At 48.2% G+C, this 20527-nt stretch overlaps 1 protein-coding gene across 1 annotated transcript; it reads left to right on the top strand.

Moving 5' to 3' along the window:
* Positions 1-1629: 1629 nt before the first annotated feature.
* LOC129348495 (uncharacterized) lies at positions 1630-18753 on the top strand. Its single transcript, XM_055008847.1, has 2 exons — positions 1630-2408; positions 16038-18753. Exon 2 carries the CDS (start codon positions 16179-16181, stop codon positions 16845-16847), a length of 669 nt encoding a protein of 222 aa, XP_054864822.1. The 5' UTR covers positions 1630-2408; positions 16038-16178; the 3' UTR covers positions 16848-18753.
* Positions 18754-20527: the final 1774 nt, after the last annotated feature.

The raw sequence follows: 20527 nt of genomic DNA, 5'->3' as shown, positions 1-20527 counted from the left end.
TTTTACACTTTGGCTGCATGACAACCTCTTGCAACCATCATTACAACAAACTCCACCAGGGACCTTGTGTGACAGATAGCTCACACAGAGGGTGTGTGTCTGTCATGTGGACGGTCACGGTTCGAATCCCCGCTGTGGTGTGGAGTGTCACTGGACTGGACTGGACTGGATCCTGGAAAAAAGGAAAACAAGGAGATTTACCCATAAGCGAGGCACGAAGGCACGAAGGCACGAAGGCACGAAGGCACGAAGGCACGAAGGCACGAAGGCACGAAGGCACGAAGGCACGAAGGCACGAAGGCACGAAGGCACGAAGGCACGAAGGCACGAAGGCACGAAGGCACGAAGGCACGAAGGCACGAAGGCACGAAGGCACGAAGGCACGAAGGCACGAAGGCACGAAGGCACGAAGGCACGAAGGCACGAAGGCACGAAGGCACGAAGGCACGAAGGCACGAAGGCACGAAGGCACGAAGGCACGAAGGCACGAAGAGATTTTTGGCAAATTTTGCCCTTTTCTTCTATTCGTCAAGGCGGTGACATCAACACTGAAAGAAAAAAAACAATCCACAAAATCAAAAAAAGAAGATAATCTACCTACAACTTTTAAAGAACACGCTAAAAAACACAATACTAAAAAGTCACACTCTTCTCCTCATCACTCATTTTTACATTTTAACACAATTTCAAAGCCACACAAATCACATTCTTCATGTCAAATCACTTCTCTTCACTACAAATGGGAGAGAACAGCAAACAAATAAAATACAACTTATGGCTTAAATATCTTCAAAATCTCTTTGCTATTCCTCTACATTCAAATTCCTCAACACCACTCAACAATCACCTGCAGGATGTCTTACTTCTTTCTTAGCTCTGACAAAAACATCTTCAAGACTCTGAGAAGACAACTCATTTTCAACACATTTGCTGCTTCGTCTAAGTGTCCACACACATCTCCAGTCATCCACAGGCCTCACCACTGATCAGCTGCACAAACTTACATGTTAAACTTCTCCAAAGATAAAATACAGGCCCTTCTGTCTGATCACAACTTTTACTGGTGGCTCATATTTCAAGTTCATTTCCTTGCAAAGTCTTTATTTTGGGATTAAAGTGGGATCTGTGACCAGGCAGATCACTTGTTTATTCTTAGCATTTGGATTTCACTGACATTCCTGTCATGTAGAATGTCGAATGGGGCCTAGTTTTGAGATCCCAGAAACAACCACGGTTAAGAGGTAACAAAAGCCCTAAGCACGTTCATCAAAAACAGCAGACCAATAAAGATCTATCTGAAGAAACCACATAATGTAACCAAGTGATTATGCTTAAGCTGAGCAGTGATTTTTATAACCTGAGGCTTATTTTTGAAATACTGAAGTGTTTGAATAAGATAGATGTGAATGATTAAACAGGGTGATCTTTTATGAAATGTTTAACAGTAAAATGATTTGTTCATGATTGAAATATTAAATGTAAAGCATGTTGTGTGATCAAGCAAATGCAGTGATTTAAAGGAATGATTATGTGTGACAAGTACTGTGTCTGAAAAGAGGAAGTTGATTTTAAACTGCGCACTTTACTAGAAAAGAGGAACTAGAGTGTTACCCAATGTTTGAGCAATGCTTAGCCTCTACAGGGCAATGATTTTGACTTACAAAATGTTGTTCCAAATATGGTAAATCCTTGTAATGGTTAATAAGTGCAATGATCTCATGCAGCATGCAGACCCAAGTATGGGTATTAGAAATCATGTGTAATCCTTCTGAAATGTAATGTAATCAGAGTATATTCAATGTGTGTGTATTGGGAATGTGACAATGAATCACCATGACTAGGCAACTGAGCCCTCAGACACTGGGTGTGTATTGAGAGATAGCTGTATAAAAAGAGGAGACAGAGACAAAGCATTCGGAGTTTATCGGAGTTCTCGGAGTTCTCTGAGTTGTTGGAGACGTCGAGGGGCTTGACACTGGGTTAAGCCTGCCAGAGTTCTTTGAGGACATCGCTGGGGGGAAAAAGTTCTCCGGACTTTGTTCAAGAAAAGAAGACCAAACTCTGCTGATGAAGAAAAGTTCCAGTCGGTCTGCAGAGTCACCAAGAAGAGAAGAAAGAAGAATAGCCGCCGAGCCAAGGAGGGGAAGACGGTATCCGGAGACGACAGCTGGAGGCTGCCCTCACCCAGAGAGACGGGAGAGTCGGGGACTTTCCACCACTGTTCATCTGCCCAGGTCATCGGGGCTTCCTCACCACCGTTCCAGCTTCTGCTCCTAAAGACATCTATAAGACCAAGATTGGCTTTTTGGGACTTTTTCTGCTCCCCCTGCCGAGGAAGAACAATTTTTGGACCGAAAGAGACTTTGTACGGGGTTTCCAGATCCACTACTGAGTTCATCCAGACGCAGGTCAGACATCGGGCGTGGCAACTAAGGCCAAGTTGCCCGTTCTCTCTGTCTCCCAAATTATACTGATTAGAGAAGATTATTAGAGAGGCTCAGTTTTAATAATTTTTAGTGTAATTGATTTGTTTTAGTCATATTTGTTATTGCTTAATCAAGAACTGATGCTATGCCCTTGCTGAATTTATTCAATAAAACGCTATATTGCATTTAAAGAGAAGATTAATGTATTATTTACAATTCATAAGCTTTGCATGCTAGTAAAAAGTTAAGTCTATTGTGTGCATTAGAACTAAGAGGTTTCCTAAAGGTTGCTTTAGTCCTAATAATAACTTTAAAATCTTACCCTTGAGGTTTTCTGTTCCTAACCTCTAAAACCAACCTAGGAATATCACCAAGTGCAAACAGAAATAAGAGGAAAGCTGTCGTTAACAGACGTGACTGATAGGTTGCTTGGTTACTTAGGCTACTTAGCAGGGCTGCATATCAGAGTAAGAAGGGTAAAGCGTTTGGAAGTAGACAGTAAGAACCTAGGCGAGTATTCCTCGACACCAGCTTAATTATTCTGCTGAAACCTGTTAGATAAACCGCTAATAGGCAGATAGAATCTAACCCTAAGAAACGGAGAGCTGGTCCTGATTTATCCTTAGCAGGTTAAAGAAGGCAGATCTGACGACATGGCGTCCCTGGGTGGGCACTGCTAATCCAGCAGTGTCAAGAAGAAGATTCTGGGAGCCAGGGCGGCTTCTAGAGTCGTCACCAGAACCTGACGGGTGGAGATTGGAGAAGAAAAGGCAGTTTCTTCCGTCCAAAGATCCACAGCCGAGAAGTGATTGACTGAGAGGGAACTCAGGATCACCACCCCTGCAGAGAAGTGCGACGGAGCACCGCAGGACAAAGCCCGCAGCGACGAGGAGACCAGATCATCTCCAAGGGCCGCAGCGGAGTAGCCCAACCGAGTCTGCATTCATCCCTACTCAAAGGTCCTACGAGAGGCTTTGAAGGAGCAGACGACTCGTGAAGACAAAGACAAAGACAAAGACAAAGATCATGGAAGTTAGCGACCAGAGCCACAGCGAGGGCGCCGGGGCGACGATTCCTGATATCGCAGGGGTACCAGACACCGAGGCTCGTACAGCTGAAGAAGACGAGTTAGAAGAGGTACTTCAAGACGAGGTAGAGCAAACCAGAATCCAAGAGTTCCTGGAAGAAGCAAAGAAAAGGGCACCAACCCCGAAGAAATCTCCAACCTACAGGTACCAGATTGTGCTAGCAGGAGACGGATGGAGCACCTGGGAAGATGCAGTGAAGCAACATGTGCAGGGCTTCAACCCGAGCCTGGCAACAGAAGAGTTGAAGGCGCAAATGCAAGAGAGCCTCCAAAAAGACAGCTCCTACACCTCCAAGGGGTTCGTTGACAACCAGTGGCAAGTGGTGCTGAAGTGTCCTGCCAAGCCGCCCAAGAAGAAGCAAGAAGTAGAAGATTGGTTGATGTGGTGGTCGAACTACCTGGTGGAGGTGCTACGAGCAGCCCCCATGTCCAAGGCGACTGCGCTGGTGAGTCCTTCTGCAAGCTACGACCCCATAGTAAAGGCGTTGGCCAAAGAAAACCGGGCTGACAGCCGTCCTGGTTTCCAACAAAGTAAGAGCCACCTCTATCCAACAAGACCTGAGAAAACATCTGAAAGTGATGCATCAGTATCAGGCCAGAAGCGAAGGGCTGCCCGCCGAAGAAGACCGAGAGAGTACTTGTACGAGGCAGGATTCAGCTTCGGAGTCGGAGGAAGAGGAGCCAGACGACCAGGTGGGAAACCAAGGAAGTGATGAGGAAGGCGACTGGGAAGGCGAAGCACCTGACGGAGACGAGCGCAGCCCAAATCCCCGGACCCAGCGGATGGAACCCTCCAGCTCAAACGCCCTGCCCAAGTCCAACGTGGAACCTCAGCCATCTGACCCCAGACACCAGAGCCCGAGCACAGGCGACAGAAGAGGCAGTCCAAGCACTAAAAAAGTTTAACAAAGCTTACAGTGAGAAGCGCAAGAAGGGCCTGGAAGCAGAAGAAGCAGCCTGGAGTAGGGCTGACCGGGCCCTCGCCGAGTTGCCACCACTACCAGAAGGAGGGAACAAGTTCCACAACCAGATGGGAGCAGCAGCCTACTACATCGAAGGGGACCCATGGGGCCAGCATGCAGACGTTCTACTGGTAATAACCTCCTCAACCTTAAAGGTCAGAAATACCACTTTCAGAAAGGCCCTGCGGAGAAATGCAGGAGAAGGCTACCAGAGAGAGGCTGAAGAAACCAGCGAAGAGAACCGAAGACGCCCAGAGGGACCCAGGTCTGTGGTGGTAACCAGTGGTGGAAGGCTGCACTATCATGCAGTAGTACATGTGATAGAAGAAGAATACAAAGAAGGCATTGAGATTGAGACCTACAGAAAAAAGCTGCAACAGGCCATAGCCAAGGGACTGAAGAGGGCGAGTGAGCTGTGCTACAGAAGAGTGGTAATCAGCATCGACGGGATCAGGTCCAACACTTTGCCTTGGGAGGTGGCAGAGCAAGCAGCCACCAGAGCAGTGAGGTGCCAGCTGATGGAGCAACCACTCTGCAATGAGATCAAGCAGTTGGTAATCATGACTTCGCATGCTCAGGGTAAAGAGCGAAGAGATCGAGTCCTGAAACCCTGTAAAGCGGCAGAAGAGGTGAGAGGCATAAAGGCAAGGAAGAAGACCGGGGGGTCGGCCGAAGAGAGGGAAGAAGAGGCTGACGCTTCGAAGGTCCGCAGGGGAAGACTGGCATCCACGCCCGGTGAGTCATCTCAGGCACAGAGCACACCTTGGGAGGAGCACAGCTACACCCAGGGCCGGCCAGCCAGCAAACCCATGATAGCATGGAAAGCAGAGACGACTCCGGGCTCAGTGGTCCAGAGGCTGTACTTGCGGAAGCAAGAAGAGGCTGAAGAAACCACTCAACCAGAGAGAGATTACTTAGCCATGCAGACCACCAGGCAGGGCCCGAAGGAAACAGAAGAGCCGAAGACCCCCAAGGTTCGTGATCGAGCCATCTCACCTATCACCCCTGGAGCTGGGGTAACTCAGCAGTACCTTGGCAGCAGCCGAAAAGAAGCAGAAGAAGAAATCGTGGTGAGCAGTGACGAAGCAGGCGACGACGAAGATGACGAAGGTGACCAGTCGCTGGAATCGGTCATCCATCAGACGCCCCAACCCCCAAGGGACATGCGAGCAGCCACCAGAAAGGGGTGAGAAGAAAGCGGTAGTGCTGCAGTCAGTAAGAAGAGCCTCAGAGAGAATTGCAAGAGACCTGAACTTTGGGCCCATAAAAGACTAAAGATGAAAGGCAAGCATACATGCCAGAAATCGGTCAGACCAGCTACGACGTGCCACTTGGCTGGGCCGAGCATCCAGAAGACAAGAAGACGCTGCCAGTAAGTGCAACACTGGGAGAGTGGGCTAACATATTGATGATGCCTAGCTACGGGTCCCTAGCAGCCTGTAAAGAGTTGACGGCTAATTTCAGGACAGCTTTCACGGCAATAACCCATGATGTTATGCTCCGGAGAATGAAGAAAGCAGCCCATCGCTATGCACAAGAAATGGAAAGGGCCATGATGGAGGACTTCTCAGCTGATGAAGAACCGGACGAGAGACCCTATCCCCAGGCCCAAAGAGAAGACCCTCCAGCAGTTGCAGCGGGAGCCACCAGTAATCCTATGAGCGCGTTGACTCCAGTCCAAGGCTTCACCGAGTTCAAAAAGATCAAGATGTTGGTGACTGACCGGGAGCCAAGTCAGCCCATAACAGATTATCTGAAAGACAAGTGGCAGTTGGTCAAAAGTGCGACAACCAACGAAGAGGCCAGAAGGATGTGGCTGAGCCATGCGACAGGACACCCAGTCGAAGAGGGAGAGTCAGCCCAAGACCAGTATAACCGGCTAGTGCTTGAAGACGCTGAAGACACAGAAGCCTGGCTCAATAGAGCGCGAGCGAGGCTGGACAAGGGACAGACTCTCACCCAGATATGGCACGAGGCTAAGAAGAAAGTCACCCCGCAGCAATTCGTGAAGGCACTGCGGGCCCTGACCAAGGGCCAGAGAGATGAAATAGAGTTCATCGCCATGCCGCTAGATGCTAATCTGGCTCAACTAGATGCAGCAGTACAGAGATGGGATCTGAGGAGAAACTACTACAAGGAGAAGAGGGAAAAGGAGTCGCGACAGCAACCACCTAAGGTCAAGACACCACAAGAGGCTCCACCAAGAGCAAGGCAGTCGAACCCTGAAGCACGCCCGAGATCATTACCCAACAGACCAGCACCAAGAGAACCTGCAAGACCGACGCAGAACAGACCGGCCTACCAACCAAGAACGGACCCAAAGAAGAGTCAAGGAGAAGAAGAGCGACTATCTCTCCCCAGAAGAGTACCGTAAGCTAACCCCAGAACAGAAGGAGGCCCTCCGGGTGAAACGCCAGGCGGCGGCCCGGGGGCCTGACAAGTAATGGCTGAAAAGGCGCGGGTCACCCTGGAACATGCCTACTGGAAGGGGGGATGAAATCTACACAGATGTGGAGGGAATCCCTTATCTAGGTGGACTCAGGGGCAGAGGTGTCGATGACCCGCAAAAGCCTTACTACAGAAGGACACCTGAGAGTCCAGCTGGCTGATGGGACGGTGAAGGAGTTTCCATTTGCCACCTGGAGAGGAATAGTATGGGTTAAGGGGCCATACAACTTGATAACAACGAGAGACCTGAAGTACCTGCACCAGACCGAAGGAAAGAAGAAACCAGTGAAGTGGCGAATAAAGAAGTTGCATGCACGTCTTGTTCGCTTTACACCTCAGCAAGAGAGTCAGCGACCCAGAGAATGGTATAAGCCAGTAGATGTAGAAGAAGTCACCGCACAGAAGATCCAGGAAAGTGATCTCTCAGTTGCAGGAAAAGAGCGATTGAAAGAGATCATTTCAAAAGCCAAGGTAGCAAGGTTCAAGAATGATTGTGGGGACCTGGGAGAGAAATACACCCATACCATCATCGGAGGAGTACATCCTGCGGTCCGCCAATATCCTCTGAATCCCGGTGCCGTAGACGAGATGGACTTGATAGTCAAGGAGTTGAGTGCATTAGGGATAATCCGAGAAGAGCCCAATCCTATAACCAACAGTCCGATCCAGGCAGTGAAGAAGCCCTGAGTCGGCAGGCGGAGGATGGAGGCCAGTAATCAACTTCAAAGCCCTCAATCGACGAACAACGGCCAATAAAGCCAGTTTGATCAATCCCCAGGGCACCTTGAAGACGCTACAGGTTAAGAAATACAAGTCCTGCATTGACCTAGCCAATGGATTTTTCTCCCTAAGACTAGCCAAGACCTCTCAAGGCAAGACAGCGTTTACACATAAGGGTAGAGCTTATGTGTGGACTCGGCTACCCCAAGGCTTCAAGAACTCCCCAAATGTATTCCAAGCAGCTGTTATGGACATCCTGCAAGGACTGGGAGCAACAATCTACATCGACGATGTGTTCATTGCAGACGATACAGAAGAAGAACACCTAGAGAAGCTGCAAAAGATAATCGAGAAACTGACCGCTGCAGGATTGAAGCTGAACCTGAAGAAATGTCAGTTTGGCCAGTTTCAGGTAAACTATCTGGGATTCCAGGTCGCGACCGACCTAGGAGTGTCTGAGGGATATCGAGAGAAGCTGGACCAGATCCGACCCCCAACATCACTGAAGGAACTTCAACAAATCCTAGGACTGTGTAACTACGTGAGAGACCACGTTCCCGGGTACCAGAGGTATGCCAGACCGTTGTATGCAAAGCTACGGAAAGCAGAGGATCAGTCGGAACAGAAAAACAGCAAAAATTGGACATGGACAGCCATGGACCAAAATCATCTGGAAGAACTGAAGAAGGCAATCCAAGGAGCCCTAAGGTTGGAACCCAGGAGTCTAACATCCAGACTGGTAGCTGAGACGAGTTGTGAAGAAGACGATGCAGTGGTTAAGGTCAGTAACGAGGGAGCAGGCATAGTTGCCCTGTGGAGCTACACTCTGACCTCAGTGGAGAAGAAGTATCCCCCAGAAGAAAAAGAACTGGCAGTCCTGGCAAGATATTGGAGTGCCCTGAAGGACCTAGCGCAAGGCCAAGGTATCAAGGTCAACACCCAAAGCCAGGTACACCGGTTCCTGAGGAAAGCCACTGTTGAAAGTACCAAAGCGACCAATGCGAGATGGGGAAGATGGGAAGATATACTATTAGATCCAGACCTCGAAATTGGACCAGCACAACCGGTGAGCAAGAAACCAGCCAAACTAGAGGGTGAAGAGAAGGAACCGTACGAGTGGGCCCTATACACCGACGGATCAAGAAAAGGACCTGACAGCACTGCCTATTGGGGCTTCATCCTTAAGCAGGGAGACAAGGAACGCTACCGGCAAAAGGGAAGAACAGAGGGCAGCGCACAAGCAGGTGAAGTAACGGCAGTTCTAGAAGGACTGCTGGAAATGGAGAAAAGAAAGGTAAAAAGGGCCAGAATAATCACCGACAGCTCCTATTGTGCACAAGCGCTGAACGAAGACCTCGCCATTTGGGAAGAAAACGGGTTCGAGACCGCTAAAGGGAAGACAGTAGCGCACCGAGACTTGTGGAAGAAGATTGCCGAGCTTCGGATGAACATGGACCTCGAGGTGATGCACCAGAAGGCCCATACCAAAGAGGGAGACCATTGGAAGGGGAACGATGAGGTAGATCGTTTCGTCCAAATGAGGAAAATTGTCTTTGTCGGAATCGAGGAATGGGACAAGACACCTAAAGGAAAGGTAGTCCCAGAGAAGTACGTGGAAGAAGTAGTGCTGGCCGTACATGAAGCGCTGGGCCATGGGGGCATACTTCCTACACGTAGGGAACTGGAAAAGCAGCAGCTTTGGATTCCAGAGCGCCATGTACGACGTGTTCTGAGGGCTTGTGAAGTATGTGGTCGATACAACGCAGGTCGCCGAGGGCAACGAGTAGATGGGCTCACCATCAAGAGCACTATTCCCTGGGGATCTGTCTGCATGGACGTGGCAGGCCCGCTGGGAGTTACAGGGAAGAGAGGTGAGAAATACCTTTTAGTGCTAGTGGACTCTATGTCAGGCTATGTGGTTATTAAACCAGTAAAAAAAGCTAATGGCAATAGTGTGGTTAGCATGCTAGAACAGACGTGTGGGAACCTAGGAGTGCCGAAAGAGCTCAGAACCGATAATGGGACACACTTCAAGAATGCTAAGGTAGACACATGGTGCCAACAACACGGAGTGATGAGAGTTTACTCGCCACCATACACACCACAAGCGAATGGGGTGGTGGAACGCACCATAGGGCTAGTGAAGAATTGGATAGGGAAAAACGCCAATTCAAAAGACTGGAGCACTAAGGCCCTCGAAGTGGGGATGGCCCTGAACGACAGACATCGAGCTGACAGGCCCTCCCCCTCTGAAGAGCTAAATCAACGCCCCTTTGTGTCAGAAGAAATAGGGCGGGGCTCCGACGATAAGATGGCAGCACCAAGTCCCAAGGTACCATTCCAGGTCGGACAACGAGTCTGGATCAGAGCAAGAGACGCACCCACAGGTACCGCAGTTAAAGCCAAATACGAGAAACCTGACATTATAAAGCAAATATTAGACAGTAACACAGTTTTACTGAAGAAAGGAGGAATCCAAGGAGTGGAGCAGCTGAAGCCAGTTCCAGACTAAAGAAAACCAAGAACCAGAAACCATGGCCACGAGCACACAAGGCTTACCACCCTTCATTGAAGTGGCCAACATTAAAGGGGTGGTTGCCATGCGAAGAAGCGCAACAGGACTCTGGGCAGGCAGAGCTCTGAAGAAATTGGATTATGCTAAAAGCGGACTCCTGTCAGATGAGAAAGAGATGTTAGAATGGAAGAAGATAGAAAATGCCTGTGTAGTCTGCTGGAAGCCGACCACACTGCCCTTAAGATGGGAAGGACCAGGGCATGAGAAGCCAGAAAAGGTCAAACCAAGACGAAAAGAAATGAAGGATATGCACCCTAAACCGGTCAAGGTTATGGATGCATATATCTGCGGAAAATGTAGAATGGATAAGTTGTCCAGGCTGATCATCATCACCCAGTGGGATCTACGCGGGTCAAAACCAGAGGTATCAGAATGTGTTTGTCAGTGGGACGGTGAGATCCTCCACCTCTGCAGCAGCTGCAACCTCCAGAGAAGATGTGGGCAGTTATCGCAGGCCGGAGTGGCTGAGGGATGGCAGGTGAGGAAGATGGTCGACCCACTTCTCTCGTTGGGGCTAAGCGAGACTACAGGTGATGAGGGAGAAGCAGCAGCATCGGCTTACGTACCTGAGATTCCAGACCAAGAGAGTGGAGAACCATCAGCACCACCATTATACCCACCAATACAAGGCAGTGATGGTAAAGACCAGGAGCAACCCTTATGGAGGAAAGTAGTCCAGAGGGCCTGGCCTTACAACCCTGCCACCGCGGAGATGATGACCCCACCGCTGGCAACAACACAGGTCCCCCTGGTGTTCAGAGTTTATCGAGACCCAGATGGGCCTAAGTATACGTCAGGTATGGAATCTATTCCAGACCCTCAAAGAGAGATGGCACAAGCCCACGGCTGGGAAGGACCATGGGAGTTAACAACATGGGGAAGATTGGTAGCTGAAGTGTTTAATGATCAATCCATCCCATTGAAAGACTCTGTCCCAGTCCCAAGGGAGGAAGGTGCCAGGGGGACAAACCTGGCCTATACTGTTACAGGTCTAGACGCCTGGGTGCAGCCAGGCCAGAGGACCAAAGAAAAAGAAGCAGTGTTCACCGTCACACCGGAAGACTGGCGCCGAGATGGGAGTGTCCAAGTGGTGAATTCCTGGGTGTCAAGGGCGGCCACGCCCATAAGGCCGGACCAATCGGTGACGGTGAGAGTGAGAGTGCGTATGGTCATGGTGCCATACGTGGGAGTGTTCTCGTTGGGTGCAGACGTATCCAAGGCGGAAGAACCCAAGCCAGAAGAGGATTCTACTCCCAAGAAGGGGGAGAAGGACAAAGAGAGTGTTTGGTCAAGAGTAAAAGAAGCTGCCAGAAGAGTTGGGCGACGGAAGCAAAGTCCTGAGCCAGAACAGCAGTAAAAGACCTGAGGTATGGAGGTGCCGCTAGAAGAAGAACAAAAGAAAGATTTATATGGGAAGCCATATTTAGAAGGAAAAAATGATAGGATAAAATTAACTCACCCCAAGAGGGATTTTCAATACAAGAATGGGAGATACGGAACGGTGAACTATTTCTGTAGTAATTTTGAGTATAGGAGAGATAAAGACTTTGAAAAGTCAGAGTCGGGCACAATCATCCTAAGGTGGATAGTACACGGAGACTTCATCCAATGTGCACGGAAGAAGCACAGTGAGAGGAGAAGAAATGGAAAGCTGGAGATGGGCGCCTACACCGGTATGTCCACCCTCATCCCCCTGGATCTTAAACGCGGTCCATCTCTCCATAGCACAAAAGCAGTTCACGGTGGTTTGGGGCCCTAACTATGCTGACTCTGTGCGAGACCAGTATGTTGAAATCAGATTGGGAGAACTCGTGATTTGGACCAACAGCCCCTACATGCACAGACAGAAGAGACGACGGATAGCACATAAGGAAGGTATGTCATTGAGAACCAGACCCTGCACCTGCGTCCCATCCATTATGAGAAGGAGGTGTACACAGGAGACTATGACAGAAACAAGCGACTTCCTCCCACAGGAGAAGGAGCCATGCTGCGCGTCAACCAAGGGTGCTGGTATCCACACGACCGACGTATATTCGTGACGGAGTTGGTAACACACAGAGGGGAACCCCTGTATGCCGAGTTGTCACAAGTGCGAGACGCAGCAAGATCACTCCAACACCCGGACGAACAACTGAGCCCCTATGCCGAGGCCAGATTAGGGCTGAAAGTGGATCAGTACAACAGTTTCACAAGGCTCTGCGAAGGACCCCTGCCAGAACCAGACGAACTACGTGTCGCAGTGTGGAAGTGGGTGTGGCGTGGGCTGGACCCAAGAATAGATAAGTACCCCGCTCCACTCTATCTCAAGTTACTCAAAGGAAGAGTCGTCGAGGACGAAGAAGGTAACATACTGTACCCAGCTCCTATTCAAGTAATATCCTTGAGAAAGAAGAAACCCCGACCCCAACCAAGAGGGTTTCGGCCGAGGAAACGCATCCTCCCTTGCAAAGGGAAGAAACAATGAGTCCAAAAACAGAATTCGAAACGGACGAGCGGCACCCACAACTCAGGCATCGACCACGGAAAGGTAAAAGGATTTGGATATGTCAAGCGATCAAAGTTTTTGCAGTAATGCTAGGATGTGTAGCGGTCCTAGCAATAATATATGTGGTTGGACAAGAACCATGGACAGAGGCCCATGCTCTAGTCGACTACACTGCTACAAAGAGATTCACCCAGACCTGCGGAGAGGCACAACCAAGAAATTTGTTCCTGCCTAAACTACAAGCCTGGGGGAACAACACCAACCAGACGACCCTGTTGGAAGTGATGAGTCTGCTGGGACCAGTCCAAGAGAAGACCGCCAGGCCGGAACATCACTGACGACATCCTAACCTGGATTGGGACGATAGGATCAAACGCCACTGAAAACTGACCTCCCTGCTGACCTGGAAAGAATTAATCCAAGCTGAGAACCTGACCAATGGGACTACAATGATAGAGGGATGGCAAACCTACCCAACAGAGATGGGGATCCAATATTGGGTCAGAAATGGAACCAGCACCAGGTCAGGTCAGTGTAATTGGATTCAACCAGAACTGAATACCCCTCGATGGTATTGCACAGTAGCTTGTGTTTCATGGCCAGGAAATGCGAGACAAGGCTACTGGAAACCCGAAGTTGTGTATGCAGCACACCTCAAGAACGAGACCTGTACCACTATACTCCCGTTAGGAGGGATGTTTTGGGGATACTACAACTTCACATGTGAGACTGCACAGCCTACAACAAAAACAGATGTCCTGAAAAATATTACCCAACCTCCAACCACCATCGCGACAGAATCAAGTTCTGCCTCGGTAACACCGGCACCAGTGGTGAGTACACCCACTCAAAAAGCCACCATACAAGTAGTGGATCCTGATTTCCAACCAAGAGACCGTAGCAAGTACCGATCACGCCACAAGGAGCTGATAGTTGACTGTATAAAAAACAAGTTCATGGTTTTGAACCCTTGTTACTGGAACGTACTCACTGAATGTAAAACCCAGAATTACTTGGTAATTACACCAGCTACACACTTGATGTTCTACGTGAGTAAAGGCATGTATGGACCCCAGCCGCGTGCGCACCATGAAGATTGGCTCAACGACACCTTGCCATGGTTATGGATTGTTCCACTGAAGCACTTCAGAGGAGCATTCCAGAGAGGCTATGCACGAACGGGTCTGGGCCTAGCAGGACCAACACAGACAGATATGTACGTCCAGAAGCTCCCTACACCACCAGAACTGATGACAGTTCCCAGCGGAGACTTTGAAAAAATCGACAAGTGTGTAGTTAAAAAAGCAGTTGAAGCATTGGATGGGGAAGAGTACGTGAGTAACGGTGCTTCACCCAGATGTCCATTGTGGCAAATATGGACCAAGTACTACGGCACATGGACCTACAATTGCAGCGGACTGACGGCTAATGAGACAGTGAAAGGCATTCTACAGGCCTGGAAAGAAGGACACACCAGAAGTGAGACCTCTACCTGGTGGGGCCTGCAGAAGCAAGAAGTCAGAGATTGGGTCGTTCCCTGCCTAGCACAAACCAACAACTACTGGGTAAAGTATCAATATTTGGCTACAGTCTATTCCAGAGACCAGGACATTTGGCCGGGGCCATGGAGCCGACCTGAACCCTACGTCAGCCCAAGGCCATGGAGTATGGTGTGCGATAAAGCCAACACGACCTGTACCATCGGCCTAGCCAGACAGCATTGCCAAGAGGTTCCAGGATGGGAAGACCACTGTCAGAGCCATTATGGTGAAGAATATCCCAGTTATGGGTTAGAGGTAAAATGGGTTAAACAGCAAGGAAAGTGGAGACGAGCTATCCCTACAGGGGTAGGGTGCGCCAAAGCTATCCTAGGACATCAGATGATGGACAGAAAAGAAGTCAACGGAAAGATCATTCCACATGTGACGGATCCCACCATCGGAGTAGCAGAGGGGCATGCCTTCAGAAAGAGCCTCTGTGAGGGAAAAGAAATCAAGGGGTTTGAGTGGTTGGGCCCCAACAGAATCTACAACAACGGGACCTGTCACTCGCCAGAAGAACACTGGATGCATTGCGGCCAAGGCAAACAAGAGCACGAATGCACCTGGTGGGAGAGGACCAAGTTGAAGGTAAAAGGAACGTTCGAGACTGCAGTAGAAACTGTGGTTGAGACCATTGAAGAAGGGTTTTCAGTTGTAGGAAGCTGGATCAAGACCCTGTTCACCTGGCTGTGGCCATATTTGCTGATGATATTGGCCGTGATCCTCACAATAGTCATAATCTATGCAGTCGTGAAAGGCGGAGTCCAGACAGCCTTCACTTCCTGCCAGAAGAAAGGCCACGCCAAGAAGGGGGAGGGACCTCTGAAACCACTCCTCCAGGAAGAGGCGTGGACTCAACTGTAAAAAGAGAAGTACCGACGCGCCCTAGCCATTGCACTCCCCGGACTCAAACCGCTGACAACAGAACCAGAGCAGAACAAGAGAGCGACCTCACCCTACGAAGAAAACAAGAACCATGGCATCCCCCTCACCAAATACCAACTTGACTCGCTACAATGTAAGTGACTCCATTCTATCCTGCGATAGAGCAAGCTTCGAAGGATGTGTGGAGTTCTGGGCGATTGAATTCACCTGGCTCATCTACTGCTGCATGGGCGTATGGGCGCTAGATCAGCCATTAAGAGTCACCACCCTGATCTTAGGGCTCTTAAAAATAGCCTTCATCAACCTCTACAAGAAATATGGCAAATTTACCCTGTCCCTATTCATGACCTATATCCAGGGGCGCACCAGAATTGACACGACCCGGGTAGGACTGGTAAAAGGGGCAGCCATAATCATCTGGGCAGGATTAGATTCTGCTGCTGTGTTCTACGATGCCCTGAAGTGGATCAGCGCAGCTTACGAGGGTGTGCTAGTAGTCATCTTACTGGCATATCTTACAACCATGACAATGGCGCTGCAAGAAAGAGGAAGAAGGCGTTGGCTGCTCAAGCTAGGCGCCATAACGCTGTGGGGCATGGGCTGGGGCATCGCAGCAGTCCTGCATTGGCTGCTGCCAGAAAGAAGAGGGGTAATCACAGTAGTTTGGTTCATGTTGTACGAGGCTCTCTTCCCCCGGGATCAAGAAAGAGCTCGAAGCCCAGGGAGAACTCCACCGGTTCTGCCTCTGCGGTCGCCTTGGTTGAGTGCACTGGCTCAAAGACGCGCCAAAGAAAATGACAGGGCTGACTAAAACAAAGCTAAAAGTCACCCTGCCTGCTTGCTTGCTACGCTAAAAAATGCTAAGTAACAGAATGAAAAGTTTCTATGTCTGCTTAAAATTTCAGAAGAGTGCTGCCTGTGTCAGGTGTAATGCTACATTGGAAGAAAAGAAGTGTCTCTGGGATGTGAAGCCAACCTTTTGGTGTGAAACCTGCTACAACGCCGCGTTCCCCATCACTTCTGCAGACGGCGTCCTGTGTGATAAAATGGCTGTACGACTCCCGGAGATCTCCGTGAGTGAGCACCTGGGGATTCAAGCCTCAGCCAAGCCATTGTGGTGTTCGGCAGAGCACTACCAGTCCTGGTATCAAGAGTACCCGGAGGGCATCTACTACCCAGTCTACCTGAAGATTTGGCAACTCTGGGGTGAGAAGTACATCTCCACCACACACCTAGCCGATGGGAAATGTGTGGCCATTGGGCAGCCATGGCAGAGACCGCCACCATCACCTCGCCCCGTCGCAGTGGTCAATCCTACTGTGGAACCGGGTGCAGACGTCCCAGCTCGACCAACTACCTTGGCAGAGATACAGCAGGCCCAAGATGAGACACTCCGCGAGCTGTTGGAAGCACTGGAGACAACATTGAGGCCCGTACCTCTCCCAGGGGATGAAGTGACACCGACACCGGATCCAATCCAACCATCCACGGGGGCAGAGAGGGCAACAAGAGTGCGGTTCGCTGATCTCGACCTGGCCGATATGAGTATCGTCGACGCCTGGGAGGGTTCACCAGCACCATTCATCGTCGAAGAAGAACCAGAGATCATTGGAGAGGTTGTTACCATCAGCACCGATGACGCCCTGGTTCCAGTAAATGATATGCTCGACATACATGCTCCAGATGACGACGAGCTGATCTACACCGACCTGTAGTGACCTGTGGTTGCTACCTGTGATCTCAAGAAGGGGGTGTCGAATGGGGCCTAGTTTTGAGATCCCAGAAACAACCAAGGTTAAGAGGTAACAAAAGTCCTAAGCACGTTCATCAAAACAGCAGACCAATAAAGATCTATCTGAAGAAACCACATAATGTAACCAAGTGATTATGCTTAAGCTGAGCAGTGATTTTTGTAACCTGAGGCTTATTTTTGAAATACTGAAGTGTTTGAATAAGATAGATGTGAATGATTAAACAGGTGATCTTTTATGAAATGTTTAACAGTAAAATGATTTGTTCATGATTGAAATATTAAATGTGAAGCATGTTGTGTGATCAAGCAAATGCAGTGATTTAAAGGAATGATTATGTGTGACAAGTACTGTGTCTGAAAAGAGGAAGTTGATTTTAAACTGCGCACTTACTAGAAAAGAGGAACTAGAGTGTTACCCAATGTTGAGCAATGCTTAGCCTCTACAGGGCAATGATTTTGACTTACAAAATGTTGTTCCAAATATGGTAAATCCTTGTAATGGTTAATAAGTGCAATGATCTCATGCAGGATGCAGTCCCAAGTATGGGTATTAGAAATCATGTGTAATCCTTCTGAAATGTAATGTAATCAGAGTATATTCAATGTGTGTGTATTGGGAATGTGACAATGAATCACCATGACTAGGCAACTGAGCCCTCAGACACTGGGTGTGTATTGAGAGATAACTGTATAAAAAGAGGAGACAGAGACAAAGTATTCGGAGTTCTCGGAGTTCTCTGAGTTGTTGGAGACGTCGAGGGGCTTAACACTGGGTTAAGCCTGCCAGAGTTCTTTGAGGACATCGCTGGAAGAAAAGTTCTCCGGACTTTGTTCAAGAAAAGAAGACCAAACTCTGCTGATGAAGAAAAGTTCCAGTCGGTCTACAGAGTCACCAAGAAGAGAAGAAAGAAGAACAGCCGCCGAGCCAAAGAGGGGAAGACGGTATCGGAGACGACAGCTGGAGGCTGCCCTCACCCAGAGAGACGGGAGAGTCGGGGACTTTCCACCACCGCTCATCTGCCCAGGTCATCGGGGCTTCCTCACCACCGTTCCAGCTTCTGCTCCTAAAGACATCTGCAAGACCAAGATTGGCTTTTTTGGGACTTTTCCTGCTCCCCCTGCCGAGGAACAACAATTTTTGGACCGAAAGAGACCTTGTACGGGGTTTCCAGATCCACTACTGAGTTCGTCCAGACGCAGGTCAGACATCGGGCGTGGCAGCTAAGGCCAAGTTGCCCGTTCTCTCTGTCTCCCAAAATATACTGATTAGAGAAGATACTTAGAAAGGCTCAGTTTTAATAATTCTTAGTGTAATTGATTTGTTTTAGTTATATTTGTTATTGCTTAATCAAGAACTGATGCTATGCCCTTGCTGAATTTATTCAATAAAACGCTATATTGCATTTAAAGAGAAGATTAATGTATTTTTTACAATTCATAAGCTTTGCATGCTAGTAAAAAGTTAAGTCTATTGTGTGCATTAGAACTAAGAGGTTCCTAAAGGTTGCTTTAGTCCTAATAATAACTTTAAAATCTTACCCTTGAGGTTTTCTGTTCCTAACCTCTAAAACTAACCTAGGAATATCACCAAGTGCAAACAGAAATAAGAGGAAAGCTGTCGTTAACAGACGTGACTGATAGGTTGCTTGGTTACTTAGGCTACTTAGCAGGGCTGCATATCAGAGTAAGAAGGGTAAAGCGTTTGGAAGTAGACAGTAAGAACCTAGGCGAGTATTCCTCGACACCAGCTTAATCATTCTGCTGAAACCTGTTAGATAAACCGCTAATAGGCAGATAGAATCTAACCCTAAGAAACGGAGAGCTGGTCCTGATTTATCCTTAGCAGGTTAAAGAAGGCAGATCTGACGACAAATGCTTCAAAATCTAAAAAGCTAAATAATAGAGTAAGGAAACTTCTCTGGACAGAAAATTAATCTCGTGTGGAGAAGGAGAAATTCCAAAATCCTGTGAAGACGAATCACCGGAAAATTCCAAAAGAAAAAGTTGTCACGGCGGACCCTCCTCCAGGGCTTGTGGGTGACCTGTACTTACAATCATAGAAGTAACTGCTACACTTTAAAGAAAAAGGAAACTTACCTGGTCAGACCAGCAACCTCTTGTCAACAAGGAAAAAAACTCCAGAAATCCTCTGGAGAGGAAACATTGGAGAAATCCAAGGGACGATGTCTGCAAGAGGGACCCTCTTCCAGGGCTTGCTGTTGAATTGACCTTACAATCATAAAGGTTTCTGTGACATTGAAAAAACTTGAAAAAAAAATAAAGGAAACTTATCTGGTCAGACCAGCAACCTCTTGTCAACAAGGAAAAAACTCCAAAATCCTCTGGCAGAGGAAACATTGGAGAATTCCAAGGGAAGATGTCTGCAAGAGGGACCCTCTTCCAGGGCTTGCTGGTTGAACTGACCTTTACATCATAAAGGTTTCTGTGACATTTAAAAAACTTGAAAAAAATAAATAAAGGAAACTTATCTGGTCAGACCAGCAACCTCTTGTCAACAAGGAAAAAACTCCAAAAATCCTCTGGAGAGGAAATATTGGAGAATTCCACCGGAAGATGTCTGCAAGAGGGACCCTCTTCCAGCGCTTGCTGGTTGAACTGACCTTTACATCATAAAGGTTTCTGTGACATTTAAAAAACTTGAAAAAATAAATAAAGGAAAACTTATCTGGTCAGACCAGCAACCTCTTGTCAACAAGGAAAAAACTCCAAAAATCCTATGGCAAGGAAACATTGGAGAATTCCACCGGAAGATGTCTGCAAGAGGGACCCTCTTCCAGCGCTTGTGGTTGAACTGACCTTTACATCATTAAGGTTTCTGTGACATTTAAAAAAACTTGAAAAAAAAATAAAGGAAACTTATCTGGTCAGACCAGCAACCTCTTGTCAACAAGGAAAAAACTCCAAAAATCCTCTGGCAGAGGAAACATTGGAGAATTCCACCGGAAGATGTCTGCAAGAGGGACCCTCTTCCAGCGCTTGTGGTTGAACTGACCTTTACATCATAAAGGTTTCTGTGACATTTAAAAAACTTGAAAAAAAAATAAATAAAGGAAACTTATCTGGTCAGGCCAGCAACCTCTTGTCAACAAGGAAAAATCACCAAAAATCCCCTGGGGAGGAAAAATTGGAGAAATCCAAGGGAAGATGTTGGCAAGAGGGACCCTCTTCCAGGGCTTGCCATTGAACTGACCTTACAATCATACAGGTTTCTGTAATGCTTCAAAATCTAAAAAGCTAAATAATAGAGTAAGGAAACTTCTCTGGACAGAAAATTAATCTCGTGTGGAGAAGGAGAAATTCCAAAATCCTGTGAAGACGAATCACCGGAAAATTCCAAAAGAAAAAGTTGTCACGGCGGACCCTCCTCCAGGGCTTGTGGGTGACCTGTACTTACAATCATAGAAGTAACTGCTACACTTTAAAGAAAAAGGAAACTTACCTGGTCAGACCAGCAACCTCTTGTCAACAAGGAAAAAAACTCCAGAAATCCTCTGGAGAGGAAACATTGGAGAAATCCAAGGGACGATGTCTGCAAGACGGACCCTCTTCCAGGGCTTGCTGTTGAATTGACCTTACAATCATAAAGGTTTCTGTGACATTGAAAAAACTTGAAAAAAAAAT

Source organism: Amphiprion ocellaris, unplaced genomic scaffold, assembly GCF_022539595.1.
Source record: "Amphiprion ocellaris isolate individual 3 ecotype Okinawa unplaced genomic scaffold, ASM2253959v1 Aocel_unscaffolded294, whole genome shotgun sequence".
Lineage (NCBI taxonomy): Eukaryota > Metazoa > Chordata > Actinopteri > Pomacentridae > Amphiprion > Amphiprion ocellaris.
Note: the sequence above shows the minus strand (reverse complement) of the source record. Positions and strands in the feature narration are given on the sequence as shown.